General features: G+C 42.5%; 1 protein-coding gene across 1 annotated transcript in view; it reads left to right on the top strand.

Annotated features, from left to right (window-relative positions):
- The window catches only part of LOC145403335 (beta-galactosidase-like), a 415,229-nt gene that overhangs the window by 55,931 nt on the left and 339,887 nt on the right, over positions 1–19,411 (top strand). The window contains exon 3 of the mRNA XM_080275127.1: positions 5,542–5,692. Coding sequence (XP_080131253.1) covers positions 5,542–5,692 — 151 coding nt within the window. The remainder of the gene's footprint in view (positions 1–5,541; positions 5,693–19,411) is intronic.

Raw genomic sequence — 19,411 nt, 5'->3', positions numbered from 1 at the left:
ATGAGTACCTCAGGACTTTATAGTCAGTTGTAATAAATTGAGGAAGAAGAAGGTTATGTAAGTTATCTCGGCATTAAATCGTTTTGTAATGGTTAGTATAGAATGTAATGTGTTTGTCAGCTAAATTCTTAAATACAGTCAGCTTGTTTGTTTTTACCTGTTATGTTACATGAAATTTGATGTGCTGCAAGTATGAGACAATAATGAATCTCATTTTTTATTGGTGAAACAGACCCTCCATTCTTCCCACGCTTGGCAAGCAACTGAGTTCAAGGGGATCTTTGTCAGATTATGGAAGATAATCAGATTTTCTTGTTCCATCCATCCATCCATCATACTAACCTACATTGCCCCATGAGGAGCGTAGGAGCCCAGGGCTAGGCTGTTGGTCCCGACATCTAAGATGAGAGTGACCAGCCTCACTCATCCCTGAGTGGCATTACACGAGCAGTCAACCCCAACCATCCCTTGGATATAAACCTTCACCAGCTTAATCCAATTGGAGCACAATAATTACCCACTAAACCACCAGACGCCAAAATTTGGTTATGTGGTCACCACCCAGCGTAGTAAATGGTTTCCTGGTGTACAGAAAACCATTTGGCATGTCACTCATTGTAGAGTCACCCACAGGCAGAAGGAAGAAGAAAGAATGAAGGAAAGAAAGACAAAAGAGGGAGTGTAAAGTTACCTGTAGGCAGAATGACAAGAAAAGAATGAAGGAAAGAAAGACAGAAGAGGATGGAAGGAAAAAAGGGTGGTGGAGAGGAAAAGGCAGACACCCGAGAGCAGCACTACATCGAGTGAGTGGATGGTGAGCGCCCCCACCTTATGCAACAAAATTGCACCACTATGGTACTCTTATCCCTACACATGATTAGTGTGAATATTAATTTTGATGTTAGCTACTGTATTATATCAGTATTACATTATAGTGATATGGGTACGTGGTCAAGGAACATACATCGTATCACAACAGAGACACTGTTTGTATAATAGCTACTCCTTAATTAACAAAGAATACTTCATTTCCTGCCATATACTGTGCACCAGCGTGTAATGAACACCCATGATTTGGCAAGTAGCTATTTAGAAAAAAAAAAGGCTCAATGTAATTTACAAATTATTCATATTCAACATCCACCAAAAAGTTGAGAGAAATTAATTTGCATTGAATTGCAGTACTTACCTCCTGGACGCTGGGCTAATATCTGCTCGTGCATCATGTCGGTACACACACACAAAAAAAAAAACTTTCATTCTAGCCTTATTATCTCAGAAACTATAGCAGTTAGGGAAATGAATTCTTTTGAATGAAAGTTAGGGAAATGAATTCTTTTGAATGAAAGTATCCCCAGGTCTCTAGGTTGTTACACTGATGAGTAATGACATGAGGAAGGGGACTAATTTTTGCTGTGAGAACAGGATGTGTTTGTGCGTCTGCCCACGGCCCCAACTGTGGCTTTGCCCGCAATGTGATTACTTCTCCATTACTAGATGAACTAGACACAGTGGTGTCCAAGGCATGCCCTATGGCACTATCACTGAGTCCTTTCCTAGTATCCTTGGAAAGAAGTTTGGCAGGGGTGGATGAAGCAAAAGTCCACGTGAGGTGGGAATGAAATTGGACAAGAAAGGTTAAGAAAAGATCGTCCTACATCCGGCATATTCACAGAGATGACTGAGGTATGATTGGGGAGGCTGGTTGGAGTCTCTCCTGAGCTTTTGGTGACGAGATAAAGTGGCAGCCACTTAAAACTGTGCCAGGAAAACAAGTGCAGTTCCTACTGACACCTGGCCCCGCTGCACCACAGATTTTTTGACAGTTCCAACTGACATCCGTCGGTTAGGGGTAAAAGTAGAAACACTCAAATATACAAATCTTTTGCTGCCACTTTACATTTACTAGTAGATAATCAACTGACTTTGCTTACAATCTGCTGATCCACCTGGGATGATGCAGTTGCTCTGTGTTCCATGTGTGTGCATTTATAACCTGCAGAATTCCTTGTTTACTGTTTATTTATCTTGAACATATGATAATACACACATCTGAGTCTGCATTAATGAAATATAATTTAATAATTAGTAAGGCCTTTGAGTGATTTGCTTCTGTTTGTTGATAGTCTCTGTATCACTCACCTGAACCCTTAAGACTACCCCAAACCATGAACTTTGTGGTACAGTGCGCAGGTTGATTTTGTAAGCAAAACTTTTTTGGGGGAGAAACTGCACATTTTATGGCAGGAAATACAATGGTGATCACATGGTTATCGCATGTAATTGGTACCAAGTGTGTCATGTGATGACAAAATTGCGTGACAGTGAAAGCACCGAATCTATGAGATTTATCCTAATTTACACTGGACACCCCACTTGCAAACCCAAATTTTCCCTTTTACAACAGTTTATATCCACAACAGTAAATACTGTACATACATACATACCGTACTGGTATGGTCCATCTATCCATCCATCATCCAGTTCTATGTTGCCCCATGAGGAGCGTAGGAGCCCGGGGCTGGGCAAGTTGGTCCTGACATTTAAGATGAGAGTGACCAGCCTTACTCATCCCTGAGTGGCATTACATGAGCATTAACCTATCCATCCCTCAGATATAAACCTTCATTGGCTCAATCTGACTGGAGCGCCGCAATTACCCACTAAACTACCAGGCGCCATAATTTGGTTATATGCTTACCATCCAGCGTAGTAAATGGTTTCCTGGTGTACAGGAAACCATTCAGCTTGTCACTCAGTGTAGAGTCACCCATATGCAGAAGGAACAGGAAAGAATGAAGGAAAGAAAGATAAAAGAGGGAGTGTAAAGTCACCTGTAGGCAGAATGATGAGTAAGTGTTAGAAACATACGGTACATAGGCATGGTTAGGTTAATAGAAAGTGATGAAAAGGGCAGAGTAAGGAAGAAACACATTTCATAGAGACACCTGAGATGGACTTGAGGTAAGGTGTTTTGAGCCTAGGGGGTGGAGAGAGATAATGGTCTCCACCTTCTGGGATTAACACCTCAAGTAGGGCCTAATCTTTTATTCCCTCAGAGCCATCAGAAACCACAGATACTGTACTGCATCATCATTGTCTGCAAAAATCAGCTCAGGTGCATGATAACGATGTTTTTTAACCAAAAAATGCGTGATAGTGGCAGGAGTGCAAATTTTTATCTTACAGTGATAATGAAAACTGCTATAACCAAGTGTGCAAAAACCAAGGGATCACTGTATATATGAAGCGTTGCAGCTACTGTATGGTTCTCTCAGCTTTGACAGGTGAGTGGATATATGATCATTTTGACTGGACACTTTGTTGGTTGGTTTTACAGTTCATATGCTTTCCTGTTATTGAATGATTGTTTGGTCCATAGTACTTGGCATGCCGTTGATAGTTCTCTTACTTCTGTACCATTTCTTTATTTCTAGGTTGTTCCTCACCCCATCTCCTTCTGTTAGTTGGGAATTAGGGTTGTATGATGATGATGGTTCTACTGGTATTGGTAATGATGATGATGAGGGTACTGGTATTGGTAATGATGATGATGAGGGTACTAGTATTGGTAATGATGATGATGATGGTACTGGTATTGGTAATGATGATGATGATGGTATTGGTAATGATGATGATGATGGTATTGGTAATGATGATGATGATGATGATGATGAAGGTACTGGTATTGGTAATGATGGTGATGATGGTACTGGTATTGATAATGAGGATGATGATGGTACTTGTATAGGTAATGATGATGATGGCACTGGTATTGGTAATGATGATGGTACTGGTATTGGTAATGACAGTGATGATGGTACTGGTACTGGTAATGATGATGATGATGATGGCACTGGTATTGGTAATAGTGATGATGATGGTACTGGTATTAGTAATGATGCTAATGATATTGGATCCTACATGTGCTTTAGATATAGTGGGAAAATGAATTAGGATGATAATGCTTATGACTCGTACTTCTCTGCTTTAGTGCTGTTACAAATGCAGTTCATAAACAGTCCTCACAGTTTACTGTAATAACATCGTTTACAACACAAAACTGTTTTTACCCACCCTTTGGTCACAGCATAAACAAAACTTCAGTTTAGCATAATAAAAGATTTTAGAGAGTTAAGGCTGAAGTGGCCAGTCTTCTATAATCCATTGAGTTACATTCACTCAAGCCTGGGGTCATAAAAACCACAATACAACATTAAGCTCATCTAAAAGAAAAATGCTAGAACTACAGTACAATCTTACCTTCTAAGATACGCAATTCCAAGCTGCGGATTTATAAGAAACACAGTAAAAAAATGGCAGACAGTATCGTATTTCACGCATCAAATATCGTAATTCATACAGTAACATAAAAAGAAAGTATCGTGTCCATCACTGTATGACTTCATCGTTGTCTGCGCGATAAAACTCGATTTTCATTGGTGGAATGCTAGAACTGGTTTCTTATTAGCTCATTTCTCACTTGTGGAGCCCTAGAGCTTGTTTCTTATTAGCTCTTTTCTCATTGGTGCAGCCTTAGAACCTGTTTGTTAGCTCATTTCTCATTGGTGGAGCATTACAACTTGTTAGCTCTTGGGGGAGGGAGCATTACAGCTTGTTTGTTTGTCATCGGTGGAGCACTAGAGCTCGTTTTTCATAGGTGGAGCTTAGTCCCATTTCACCACAGTACCCCTGATTCTTGGACCACATTCCTTACACATTGGCTGTGCTTTTTTCATGGCACTATGGCTGCCCCAGGCCCCTCAACAATTTCTATAGCAGGCCTCTCACAACCCAAGGGAGGAGCAAAAGCCAAGTAGAATATGTATAAGTTTGCATAAAAGCTAGCCAGAGACAGACTGTGAAGTGGATGCCAAAGTGGGTGATGTTATGTCATCTGTTTGTACTATGGACTTTGAGGAATTTGATGATGAGGCAATCCTGAATGATGGTGGTGGTGGCAGTGGAAGTGAGTCTATGTGATGTTTAGAACTCTCCTCAACCACCATATAGCTTCTGAGACATACCATTTTCAATCATTTATTTTGGGTGAAAAAATTAAAGCGCTTATTTTGTTCCATTTTCATTTCAAATTAGCATGTAAAACAAGCATGTAATGTTAAATAAGTAATATATATACTGTATTTCATTTAATGTTACATGCTTGTTTTGCGGATGAAACTGTACAAATATGGACAAAAGGGGTGCCTAGGACTGGTGAGCCCAGAACCAATTATAATTTTTCTCATAGGTTACATTATTTTTAAGATGCGCAATTTGTTTGAAGCACACTTGTATGGTACCATTTGTGCACATCTTAGAAGGTATGACTGTATACATGCACATGGTTAGGCCTGGATGATGGAGAAAGGATTCAGAGGACTTAAATGATGTGTTAATGAGTGTTTGGCCCATTCAGTAGGTATGCTGTTGATGTTTCTTTCATGCATTCTCTTTGTTTTCTTGACCTTACCTAACTCATCCTTAGGTGAGAGAAAAGATCAGGATATTGTTGTCGAGTTTCTCTCTCATGACACACAGGGTGGTGGAATGGGCATTCCATGAGCCAGAACCAGGGCAGTACAGATTCTCAGGTGACCAAGACCTTGAGCAATACCTTCGCACAGCATATGAGGAGGACCTACTTGTCATCCTGCGTGTGGGACCTTACATCTGTGCTGAACGTGACATGGTCAGTAAGGAGAGTGATGTGTGTGTTTGGAGGGTGTGGAGTGTGTTAGGAGAGTATGATGAGTGTTGGAAGTGTAATGTTTTCGTTTTGGGAGGCTGTATCTAAACTGTTTCATTTTGTTACATTTATGAAGACTCCAACATGCTTGCATGAGTTGGCCTTGGTCACCTAAAGGCCACTTTCCATGCTGTGTTTCAGTTATTCACCAGCAGATACCAGATAGCAGCACAGTCATTATGTAGACGCAAGAGTTTTGGTCATCCTTGAAGTTTTTCCTAAATCTTATGAGTAAACATTCAAGTCCATCTTGTTTTTCATAATTTATCAACAGTTTTAGTTTAATTAAATGTTTTTCATTGTAGCTGTATTCTACCAGTGATATTTAGGATAACACCCAGTATATGTGACTGATTTGAATAGAACCAGAGCTAACTCCAGTCTAACCTCATGACATTCGTCTCTGAATATGCATAAGGTCTTTTCAGTGTAATTTTTAGGGGGAGGGAGTGCACCTTATTTGCCAAAAAATACAGTACAGTAATTCCAAAAAATAACTGTGATTGAAGGTCCATTTGTGACAGATTTGTTTGTTTTGACGACTAGGCCTAAGCATTTTCTTTCTAATGAGCCACCTCTCCGACATCATTGCTTTGCTACCTTGAGGACAGTAAACAAAACAGTCACAGTCGCCTATCAGAAGGCAAGTGGACGACAGCATGATCAATCCTTTCTTACCTCTCAGACTCAACATGCTTTCACCAACACAATGCACATGTGTAAACAGCATTAGTTTGGAGTCTGTCTCAAACACCACTGTATCTCTTATGCACCCACTTATCACAGACATTGCACTTGATGGAGTAACTTTCCACATCCTTGTGGCATACTGAACAAGGCCATATTCTCTCTGTTTTGACTTCACTATATATCATCACTTTTGTTTTATTTGCATTTACTCTTAAGCCCTTGTATCCCATTCCATGTCTCCACTTCCTAAATCTTTCCTCGTCCACGCTTTCATTATCCGCAGTCAACACCAGCATACACCCACCGCAAATTGACTTAGGACCTACACACAGAATTCCTGTATCTTTGCTTTGTGTTTCCACCTCTACCAAGTGAATTTTAGGGGCAAGAAGTAACTAGCAACTCCTCTGGTGTTGGAGGGAGGTGGTGAAACACTCGGCACGTCAGTGCTTGCCTAGAAGCAGGAGTGGGAGTACAGAGATAGCCCGATTGTCCGGGCTATATGGTGTTAAGGGGTTCCTGATTAGTCCGGGAGCACGATTAATCTGGCAGAAACAGAACACACGTACTGTACTGTTAGACTGATTTATTTACTGGTAAATGTACACTTTAAGTACAAGAAAGACCTTTCCAGTTCAGTGTATATTCCTCCAGTTTGTTTCAGAATTTTTCAGACTATATTCAGTTTGGTAAATTACATTTTCTTACTGAAAGATTTCCTCCCTGTTATTATTGTCGCGTTCTAAAGCTGTACCTATGATTGTTTCCAGCACAATGGATGAAACTCATCGTACTCAAATGTGGACTTCTTTTCCCAACTTCCCAACTGAAGAATAGGTTAGGTTATATTAGTAAGTGCAGTTAAGCTAGGTTAGGCCAGGTTTAAACACTTAGATTAGAACAGTGTCTTCTGCCATTACGTTAACGAATTAAACAGAGTCGACCTTGGAACCATTTTTTCAAAGTTATAGAGTCAGTTTCTTTTTCTTACAGATGTGAAAAGACTCGTCTGGTACACCTGGCTTTTCCCGTCCTCCCTAAACCCATCTTGTGATTTGCTATGATTCGTGAAAGAATTAATAAAATTAGGAGGCATGTTACATTAGCGTTTAACAACATTAGGGTGCGTGTTACTTTAGCATTTAAACATATCGGCGAAAACATCTGGGATGAAAGGACCGCCTGGCTGTTTGGCATGGTAGAGTAGGGTAGTGTAAACATACCAGTGACTTTCATTCCCTTCCCATAATTGTTCGCAGTTTTTATGGCTCTCCCTAACTCAACGTCACTGACACTGGTACAGTAACGCATTGTTCAAGGGTGGCAGCCATGAAGGGGTTAATGGAATACATTATTGTTTGTATCAAAACTCTCTCTTTCACACATACACGAACGAACAAAACAATGTGCAATAAATGTACACTTAACTGTAAGGAGCAGAAATAACTGTATGCTCTGTCAGTCCGAAATGTGTTGGGAAGCGACATTGAACAAAGAATGGTGGAACTGAATGCCACCTTACGAGAACACGTGAGATGAAAGTATTTTTTCTTATTAGTAAACATTTTTGTTCCATTTCGTCCCCTATAATTGTGAAACTCATAAATTTTCGTCCAAGCATGCAGCCTAATAACCTTACCAATTCAATCTATATTGCTCTAGTTTGTTTTCTGTATTTTTCTGCCTATTTTGTGGGTGGTAAATTACCTTTCACTGAAAGATTTCCTTTCTTATTATCATAACGTTCCTTAGGCCTTACCTACGATTGTTTTCGGCATAATGGAAGAAACTTATTCATAATTAGGGTGCATGTTACATTAGCATTTAAACATATCGGCGAAAACATCTGAGATGAAGTGGCAGGCCGCCTGACTGTTTGGGATGGTAGAGGAGGGTCTTGTAAACATACTAGTGACCTTCGTTCCCTTCCTATAACTGTTCGCAATTTTTTATAGCTCTTCCTGACCCAACATCCCTGACACAGTACAGTAAAGCATTGATCGAGGCTGCCAGCTATGATGGGGTTAATGGAAAGCATTATTGTTTGTATTAATACATTCTTTCACACATACAGTACACTTAGAATGAACAAAAGAATGAACAGTAAATGTAAGAGGAAGAAATAACTATGCTCTGTTGGTCCGAAATGTGTCGGGAAGCGCGATATTTAACGAAGAATGCAGAACTGAATGCAAACTCATGAGAACAGATGAGTATTTTTTTTTTTCTGATTAGCAGACATTCTTGTTCCATTTCGTTCCCTAAAATTGGGAAACCCATTACTTTTCATCTAAGCATACAGCCTAAAGACTTCACCAATTCACCTCATATGCCTCCAGTTTGTTTTCTGTGTTTTTCTGTTTTGAGGGTAGTAAATTACCTTCTCTTGCTGAAAGATTTTCTCTTTTATTAGGACGTTCTTTAAGCCGTACCTATGATTGTTTCGGGCATAATGGAAGAAACTCATCGTACACAAAAGTGGATTTAGTTTCCCAATTTCCCAACTGGAGCCCAGGTTAGGTCAGGTTAGGTTAAATCAGGTTAAATTATTAAGTAGTTAAGCAAGGTTAGGCTAGGTCAGGTGCATCAGTTGCCTCACCAAACTCCACCCTACCACCCTTGTGATCGAGTTGTGAGCAGGTGTGGGTGGGGCCAGGGTGAGCAGACTCTTTGTGGTTTACCCATGCCTCGCTCCCTAGCAACTGGATGCTTCCTGTTTAACCCCTTAACCGCGGGGCGTCACTTTCGTGACACTTGGGAGCAAGGGATCATACCGCGGGGCGTCACTTTTGTGATTCTGTGTTATTTTGAATTTGCCCGGGCATTCAAGTGGTGGCTTGTATCATCTATCAGTACTGCCAATGTCCAACACTAGTCAGCACTCTAATCTCATCTGTACTTCCATCCATTGTTGACAATTTAGCCAATTCTCCCCATTCTTGACTCCCTTCCCTACCTCCCCTCCATTACCCTCTCCTCTCGCCTGCCCGGCCGTGCCATGCTAAGTAAATCTTCCCCGGAATTTTCCACTGATTTCATCCATTGAAATAAGCCCTATGCCCTATTCTTATAACAAATAATATATTCAAAAAAGAAATAAGGTAAGTGATAGTGCCATACACCTGGAATTGGCTAATTATCACCTGACAACACCTCACGTGCACTCGTTCGCTAATTTTTGCTGTTTATTTCCCCTTGAAATATGCCGTATAATCTATTCTCGTAATAAAAATATATATAAGAATGGAAGGGAGAAGCCTAAGTGATATTTACATTCACCTGGAACTACCTAATTTATTATGTATTGTCCAGATTTCCTGCCAATCATTTCATAGCGTATATATTAGCAGCTTTCACCCCGCTGACATTGGCAGCATTGCATTTCCCCTAGGCAGGCCACCACACTGTATTCAGTTTATTGTCATCTTTCAAGGTGAAAGCACGTCGGATTCGCACCTGCCCAATTCTGTCGCTTTTTAGCCCCATGCATAGGGCCCTGTGACCTCTACCCCCTACTGAAACTTGTGTGGAAAGAGGGAAAGGGGTAAGTGACTGCTGTTGAACATGAACTGGCTAATTTGTCAATGAAAATGATAGACAGTGACTACGATCTATCTGGTGAGTAAAACAGTGCAAGTGGAAATGTTAATAATGTGTAAACAGCAAGTGAAAGCAATGAATGTAAATATAAGTGAACAGTGGAAAATAATTTTATAAGTTACTGCAAGTGACTGCATAACACAGTATGAATAAAATAGAAATGTAAATCTGTCTGTCTATCAATTGTCAGACGCCTCAATCCCGTTTGAGGTGGCCACAAACAAATCGCCTCCACGTCACCCTGTCCCCCGCCATTTCACTGCCCTGCTCTCAACTCACACCCCCCTCTCTCATATATCTCTCCACCCCATCCCTCCATCTCATCCTCAGCCTCCCCCTCCCTCTTCCCCCCTCCACCTCACTCACATTCACTCTCATTGTCAGTCTTTCACCCTCCATCCTCTCCACATGGCCAAACCACCTCAGTGTGTTCCTCATAACGCTTCCTATCACATCCACACCACAACGCTCCTTCATATCCTCATTCGTCAGCCTGTCTTTCCATGTGACTCCACGGGCTCCTCTTAAATAACTCATTTCCACTGCTCTCACTCTTGACTTGTGTCCTTCCAACAACGTCCAAGCTTCACTTCCATACATTAGAGTTGATATCACAATACTGTCATGTAGTAACTTTTTCACTTCCATGCACACTTCCCTGTTTCTTATCACTGCTTTCAAGGAACCAGCAACCTTTCTTCCCTGCTGTAAATAATGTAAATAAAATAGAGAATGTAAATAGAAATGTAAATGAGTAGTAATATAAGAAAACGAGTATATATAGTAGGAATAATGAAAGTGAAAGTTTCACTCCAGCATGTATGAATACTATGAGTTATGAAAGTGAAAATGAAAATGACAGATTCACTCTCAGTGCTAGTATAAAGGACGAGAAAGTGAATGCTACGTATTTTACTGAAAGAGAAATTGAATGCCTACAGTGACAATAAACTACTATTACTGAAGGAAACTTATAGATAAACACTGTAGATATATATAAGTGTTATATGGTAATAGAAATATAAACTGTGAGTGTTTTTATAAATAATAAATGACAGAACACCAGCAGCGAACGATGTCAAGTGGGAAGGTCATACGCGCTTGTAATTTTCATTGCTTTCACAGTGTTTTTTTTTTTTTTTTTGAGTATGGATTCCAAACTATTTGAGAATCATAGAATAGTGTTTCTAGTGATAATATCAGGCTGTGGTAATCATATTACGGGTTGTCGGGAAGTGTGAAGTGGAGACTTCGTTACCCAACTTCAGAGGTCTCCACAAGTCCTACGGTACTCAATGAAGGCTCAACAAACATCCCAGGAGAAAGCTGAAGGTATGTGCCATATACATATGTAATTTTAATATTCTAGGACTAATAATTGATTTTTGGCAAATATTTTTAGAGAGTCTGTCGGAGCGCGAATATGCCCGCGAGACACGCAAGTCAGACAGAAACAACCCCGCGGTTTAGGGGTTAAACCAGAGCTGTCATACGGATAATTCTATGTATTACTGTACCACTGAACCATTCGGTCACGGCTCGGATATAATGAAAGCTGGATAATCCGAGCCTGGATAATCGAGCTTCCACTGTATATGTTCCCATTGCTCCAAGCTTGCACCTCCCTCTTTTTTCATATGCATTACTGTTTGCCCTGTTATTTTCCTAGTGTTGAGTTGTCATGCCTGGAAAGTACTGCTCAAGGGATGAGAGGGTCTCTATCATTGCATGGAGGCAGGATTATGTACCTGTCAACATGGTTTGTGAACATACTTGATGCGGAAAGTCGACCGTCTTGAAGATTCTTGCTACAGCATGCGTCCTGCCACCTGATGTTGTACCAGAGCACAAGCATGGCGGTGGGAAGAAAAGGACGACTTCCAGAGGTATAGATACGCTTCTGAAGAGGGAAGTAATCAAGAATCCTCGACTGACAGCAGCAGAATTGAAGAGAATGCGGCCCCAGCTGTTACAAGACGTCTCAATTCGAACTATTCAACACTACATGCAGAAGGAGCTGGGTTTGCCAGGCCGCACTGCAGCCAAGAAACTGCTTCCCACTGACCGCTTGAAGAAGCAGTGCATTCAGTTTGACAAGAAGTGTGCACACTGGACATCGGATGAGTGGAGAAAAGTTATATTTTCCAATGAAAGCACGTCTCAAGTGTTCCAGGTGCTTTCTGCCAAGGTTCGTTGCCCTGCCTTCCGTAGTCAATATGACCCTGCTTACACGGTGCCAACTGTTAAGCACCCACAATCAGTAATGGTATGGGGGTGAAATGGGAAAGGGAGGCCTCTACTTTCTTCCTAAGAACTTGATGATGATTGGTGGCCAGTACATTCAAGTTCTGAAAGATCATTTGTTACACATTTGGTATTCGTGGGTGTGGCTTTTTCATGCACGATTCAGCTCCATGTCACAAGTCAAGAAAGGTGACAAAATGGCTTCAGGATTATCGGATTGAGGTCCTTGACTGGCCTGGCAACAGTCTGGATCTAAATCCGATAGAAAACTGCTTGACAAAGATGAAGAAAATAATGGCAGAGAAGAAGACACCCAATCTGGACAACCTCAAGGCTGAACTGACAAATGTTTGGTGCAAAGAAATGTCCTTAGATTACTTTAGAGATGTAAGTGATTCCATGCCAAAATGCATCCAACTGGTCCTGAAAAACAAGAGAAACATGATTTCACATTAATGAATGGCATTTCATGAACAAACATTGTGATACACTGTGATTTCTGTGTTTTTTAATTCCTTGTGGGGGGAGGTCGTACATCAGTTTATGGTAGCTGTACAATATCTCCCATGGGAGTCCATTTCTGAAGTCATGTGAAAGAGCCTCAGGCACCATGGCAAGCAATAACAGGCTCAAAACTAACCCTTGATCACTCCAGCATTCATGGAAAACTCAATCACGCAACTATCCATTCACTCACCTGGGTGTGAGCACTCTTAAACAGTACCATAACCACTTTAACTGGCCACTTCTCAATCCTAAGCTCTCTCATTGCCCACTTCACCACCTTCCTAGGAACTCTGTCAGAGGCCTTCTCTAAATCAGCAGAAAAAAGTAGAGCTTTCTCTTCTTTCCTGTATATTTTCCTGAAGGTGCCAGACAGTAAATATTACATAAGTTGTCCTCTTTCCAGGCATAAACTCAAACAGCATTTCTTGAATATTCACTTTTTCTCCTATCATATCTTCCAGGACTCCATTACCTTCATTATCTGTTCTGAAAGTTTTATGTCTGTTTAATTTCCACTGTACAGGGCATTGCTTTTCCCCTTTTACACATTTATCATCACACTCTTCAGCCAGTCATCTGGAACAATAGACTCATATACAATTGAATTGATCATATCAGTGACTAAACCCACTTCTGTATCTCATAAAGCTTTCAACATTTCAGCAGTCAACCCAGACACACCAACTGGCTTCTCTAACTGCATCCTGCATATTACCCTGCTCATAGCAGCAGCATCAATCAAAGGCCAGGGGCTGAAGACTAGTTCTGCTGACTGCAAATCTTTCATATTCCAGTTGAAATCTTCATTCAGCAACTGGTTATAATGCACTCTCCAAGCCTCTTTACTATTCTCTCATCCCACCATTAACTTTCCTTCATCATTCTTCACACACTGCACACCTGTGATATCCCCATTTCCTCACTTTATCTGTTTTGCCACCATAAATGCCACATTCTTCTATCTATCTATCTATAGCCCGATGCCCTAATCCCACAAAGGGTGGCTGCAGACAAAACGCCTCCAAGTCGCTCTGTCACCCACCATTTGGCTGCCCTCCCCCCAGCTCACTCCCCTCTCCATTATATACCTCTCAACTCCATCCCTTCTCCTCATCCTCGGTCTCCCCCTCCCTTTCCCTCCATCCACCTCACCTACATACACCCTCTTAGTCAGTCTTTCATTCTCCATTCACTCCACCTGTCCAAACCGCCTCAGTATATTTCTCCTAATTTCCTTAATCACATCCACATCCACCCCACAACGTTCTTTCATTTCATTTGTCAACCTGTCCCTTCATGTCACTCCACATGCTCCTCTCAAGTAACTCATTTCCACTGCTCTCAGTCTCGACTTGTTCCCCTCTAGCAAGGTCCACATCTTGCTTCCATACGTCAGGGTAGGGATCACAATACTATCATGCAGTGACATCTTAACTTCCATACTCCTCACCTTATTTCTCATCACTGCTTTCAGTGAACCAACAACCTTCCTTCCCTGCTTTACCCTTTTACGCACTTCATCCCGATAGCTTCCATCCTTACTCATAACACTACCCAAGTACTTGAATGCACTCACATTCTTCATATCCTCACTATCCAACCTCACTGTACATTCCGTGACCTCATTCCTCTCAAACACCATAACTTTACTCTTGTTTACATTAACTATCAGATTCCTCTTCGTACACACTGACCCAAATTCATTCACCAAACCTTGCAACTCCCATTCATCTTCACTCAGCAATACTGTATCATCAACATACAGCAACACTGGAATCTTCCACACCTCACCCTTATTCATTACAGCCACCCCCATATCCACTGCCCTACCTTGCACCTCCTTTACAACCCCATCCATGAATATACAGTAATTCTCATACTATCCAGTCGCCCACATTCCGGACATCCCCACTTACTGGATATTGTGATCCCGCGATCCAATATTCCCAAAATGGGCCAAAAATCGCAAAAAATTTGAAAAAAATCCGACTTTTTTCTTCTCATAATTTGAACTCGGCACGCGCAGCGCTGGCCAGCTGTGTTTTGGTGCGTAGTTACGCCGCCGTCTGCTAGAGCACCCCTGCATCCTCCCCACTTACTGTCCATCTCTTGTTGTGAGTGCATGCTCGTGATCGTGGCCGCCCATGTGCTCGCTTTTGTGGTGGTGCCTTACCTGCTGCAGGCTCTGTTGCTGCTCTAGTGCCTCTTGTTAGTGTGAGTGATGATGACCCCGCCGCCTGAGAAGAGGAAGAGAGTGGTTTTGACTCTGGAGAAGAAGAGGGAGACATTGGACAATGTGGATGTGGGATGGTCTACCTCACGCATCCTTCGTGAATTCAGTCTGGCCTGATCTACTTTGTTTGATATCAAGAGATCCCGCGACAAACTCATGCAGTACACGGCTTTGTCGAAAAGCAAACGCAACGTGGAGAGAAAGATGATGTTTACTCCCAAGTATGCTGAAGTCTGCCACTCCACGTTGATTTGGTATCGACAGCAACATGCTGCTGGTGTGCTGGTGTGTGGCACGGAGTTGAAGGCTGCTGCTGAGAAGTTCTCGAGGCTTCATGACGCCCTAGACTTCAAGGCATCCGAGGGTTGGCTCTTCGCGTTCAAGTTACGACATGGCCTTACCAACCGTAAGTCTCATAGGGAAGCATTGGACGCCATTGAGGATGGAGTAGAGAAGTTTTGGCACAAGGTGAAGCGCTTGATTGACAGGGAGGGCCTCACTCTCGGTCAAGTCTACAACGCTGACTATCTATCTATCTATTGCCAGACGCCTCAATCCCGTTTGGGGTGGCCACAAACAAATCGCCTCCAAGTCGCCCTGTCCCCCGCCATTTCACTCCCTGCTCCCAGGTCACACCCCCTCTCTCATATACCTCTCCACCCCATCCCTCCATCTCATCCTCGGCCTCCCCCTCCCTCTTTCCCCCTCCACCTCACTCACATACACTCTCTTCGTCAGTCTTTCACCCTCCATCCTCTCCACATGGCCAAACCATCTCAGTGTGTTCCTCATAACTCTTCCTATCACATCCACATCAACACCACAACGATCCTTTATATCCTCATTCGTCAGCCTGTCTCTCCATGTGACTGCACAGGCTCCTCTTAAATAACTCACTTCCACTGCTCTCACTTGACTTGTGTCCTTCCAACAACGTCCAAGCTTCACTTCCGTACGTTAGAGTTGGTATCACAATACTGTTATGTTGTAACTTTTTCACTTCCATGCTCACTTCCCTGTTTCTTATCACTGCTTTCAAGGAACCAGCAACCTTTCTTCCCTGCTGTACCCTTTCAAGCACTTCACCCTCCAAACCTCCATCCTTACTCATCACACTACCCAAGTACTTAAACGTACTCACATTTTCCAATTCCTCACCATCCAACCTCGCTGTACATTCACTGACTTCACCTCTCTCAAAGACCATCACTTTACTCTTCCCTACATTCACCTTTAGATTCCGTTTCTTACACACTCTCTCAAACTCATCCACCAAGCCTTGCAGCTCCCCTTCGTCTTCACTCAACAACACAGTATCATCTGCAAACAACAGTACAGGGAGTTTCCAAACACTATCCTCTCTCACCAGGGCCACTCCAACATCCACTACCCTACCTTGTACCTCTTTTATTACCCCATCCATGTACAGATTGAACAACCATGGAGACATGACACATCCCTGTTTCAACCCAACAACGCTGACGAAACTGGTTTATTCTATCGCTCTTTGCCTACGAACACTAACCGAGGAGACGGAGAAGCGTGTACCTGGCCGCAAGCTCTGCAAGCAACAGATATCTGCTTTGTGTTGTGCCAGTACTAACGGCATGCACTGGCTTAAGCCCGTTATTGTTGGCCGTGCAAAGCAGCCCTGGTGTCTTCGCGGGGTAATGGATGTCCTTCCTGTCGTTTGGTACCATTCTTTGAAGGCTTGGTTCACTGCCCAGATCTTCAGAGACTGGTTCCACTGCCATTTCATCAAGGAGGTCATCAGTTACCAGACGGAGAAACTGGGAATTCCACGCGACCAGGTAAAGGCCCTCCTTCTCCTTGACAATGCACCTGCTCACCTGTGCGACAAGTACTTGGTGGCTGAGAATGGGCGCATTAGGTGCATGTTTTTGCCACCTAATACGACTGCTCTTATCCAGCCAATGAACCAAGGAGTGATCGTGGCAACGAAGAGACTGTACCAACGGAAGGTCCTGGACGAGGTGATGGTTGTTCTCGAGGACGAGGACGATTGCAGGGAGGGACGGGACACGCAAGGCCAGTGGACTTTGGAAACCCTTCACCGCTACAACATCGTCTGCCATTTACAACTGGGCCAGTGCATGGAAGGAAGTCCCTGTCAAGACTCTAGAAAATGGTTGTCTCGTCTGCTTCTCGGAACGGATGTGGAGCGCAATTTCCTAGGTTTTGACATGGATGACTTCCATGCACGTCTACATGCACATGGGGACGATGCTGATGTCAACGAAGTGCATGAGTGGTCGGATGACGACGAGGGCGATCCTGGGTATCAGACCATGTTTGTTATCGAGATCGCATCTTCAGTTGCAGGTGTCAGTACCCAGCTTGAAGATTCTGACAAGGATGGGGACGATGATGCGGACTCCTCTCGGCGTGACTCTACTCCAGCCATCCCCAAGCTGAGCACACTCCAGGAACACGTAGAGTTCGTTCTTGACTACCTGGAACACCCGGACTGTGACAGGGGAGATGGGGCCCTTGGGACTTGTTGAGGAAGTGCGTGCTTCCATGAAGTGCATAATTAATTGTCAAAATAGTTGTTCCTTGCGTTATTCTGCCATTGACAGTTTTTTCAGACCCTGACCCCCGCTGTGCCCAGCCCTGGCTCCACTCCATTGCCTCCCAATACAGGCCCTCATCCTCCGAGCCACAGCCCAGCACATCAGGCACGGTGGAGTCGCCACTTGACGTGAGTTTGCGCCTCTCTTGAGAATCGTCTGCAGTGGGTACTCCATCACCATGACCCAGCGATGCACCAAGGCCACCTGCGTCAGCTACTCTCAGACTCTGACAGTGATTAAACGTCAAGAACTTCTCCACTAGACCACACGGGAATTTACAGTGTTGTGCAGTGGAAAAAAGCAGTGCATAGTGTTAAGAAATTAGAATTCCGAGTGCAAAGACTAAAGTGCAGAGTGCAACACTGATTTTATAGACTTTCAGTTTAGCGCAAATTAACTAGAGTGTGTTATGTTTAGAAAATGGATTTATGAGTGCAAAGACTTTAAGTGCAGAGTGCAGCACTGATTTCATTAAGGTACAATGGAGCGCAAGTAAGACTAGAGTGCACAGTGTTAAGAGAATGGAATTCTGAGTGCAAATGACCAAGTTCAGTGCAAGACTTCATGTACAGTGTACTGCAGGTGCTTCAGGTACTCCTTTTTACTGTCAGAGTCTGAGAGGAGGCGGGTTTTTCATCGAGATGACCAGGGACTTGTTGTAAGTACCCAGAATGTTTCATATTGTCCTGTATTTTCCATACGTACCTCTAAAACCTCATTTCACTCTTTTATGTCCCTTATTGGTGTGAATAGGGTCTTAGGTGCTATGCATGTGCAGTAGGGAGGTGTTTTTCTGAGTTAGGCTAGGTTTGGGTCCATAACTACCAGTCCAGGAGCCAGGGACTTGTAAGTACCCAGAATGTTAAATATTGTATAAACTCACCTCTAAAATCTCGTTTTGTGGTTCTTTTACATTTGTTTCAGTCTTTTATGTCCCTTATAGGTGCTATGCATGTCCAGAGGGAGTTGTATAGGTGTTTTTCTGAGTTAGGGTCCATAAGTACAAGTCCAGGAGGCTGGGGCCCACTATCCAGACGGGACCACTTTCCGGACATGCCTTTGACTCTAGTACATTGAATAGTGGAGGGACTACTGTATTAGACAGCCATGGAGACATCACACATCCCTGTTTCAGTCCCACATTTAGATCAAAGAATTCATTCAGCTCACCATCCACTCGCACAGTAGCCCTAGTTCCCTTGTACTGTAAAACACCATAACTTTGGACTGCGCACAAATTTTGGACATTTTGAGAAAAAATGTAATAATTCAAGTTTACTGGAAGAGAGTGCAATATTTGCAAGAAAATAATGATGTGGGTAGGTAGGGTAATCTTCAGAGATTATAATGTACAAGTCCTATTACACTAACTTGAATATGTGTGGGTGAAAAAAATTTATGAGTCAAATGGAAAAAGAACTGGCATTTTTTTAACCCTGCAAAACTTTGTTCACACAGAACAAACAGTTTCAATTGTAAGAACATGATTAGTACGATTATATGTGGAAAAGGGTTGTAAGTACTGGGCAGGAAACTATTTTAAAATATATACAAGCATAATGATGCTGTGACTGTTTTAATGAATATTTCTTTATTTTATAGAATAAATTCCTAACTTCGGACAGATAAATTTCTGGAAAAATACAGACTATAGGTATTTGTGTGCGCATGTGTGTGTTACTAATGTGTGTAGCTCGTTAGTACGTTCCATGGTGCCTTCATAACATGTATTTACCTATTTGTACTTACCTATTTGTAGTATACAGGAATTGAGCGATGCTCGTGTTGTCCTGT

Source organism: Coenobita brevimanus, chromosome 60 (genome assembly GCF_032717465.1).
Source record: "Coenobita brevimanus isolate Jiangsu-jjx chromosome 60, ASM3271746v2, whole genome shotgun sequence".
NCBI lineage: Eukaryota > Metazoa > Arthropoda > Malacostraca > Decapoda > Coenobitidae > Coenobita > Coenobita brevimanus.
The sequence above is the reverse complement of the archived record's forward strand: the minus strand, read 5'-3'. Positions and strand labels throughout refer to the sequence as shown.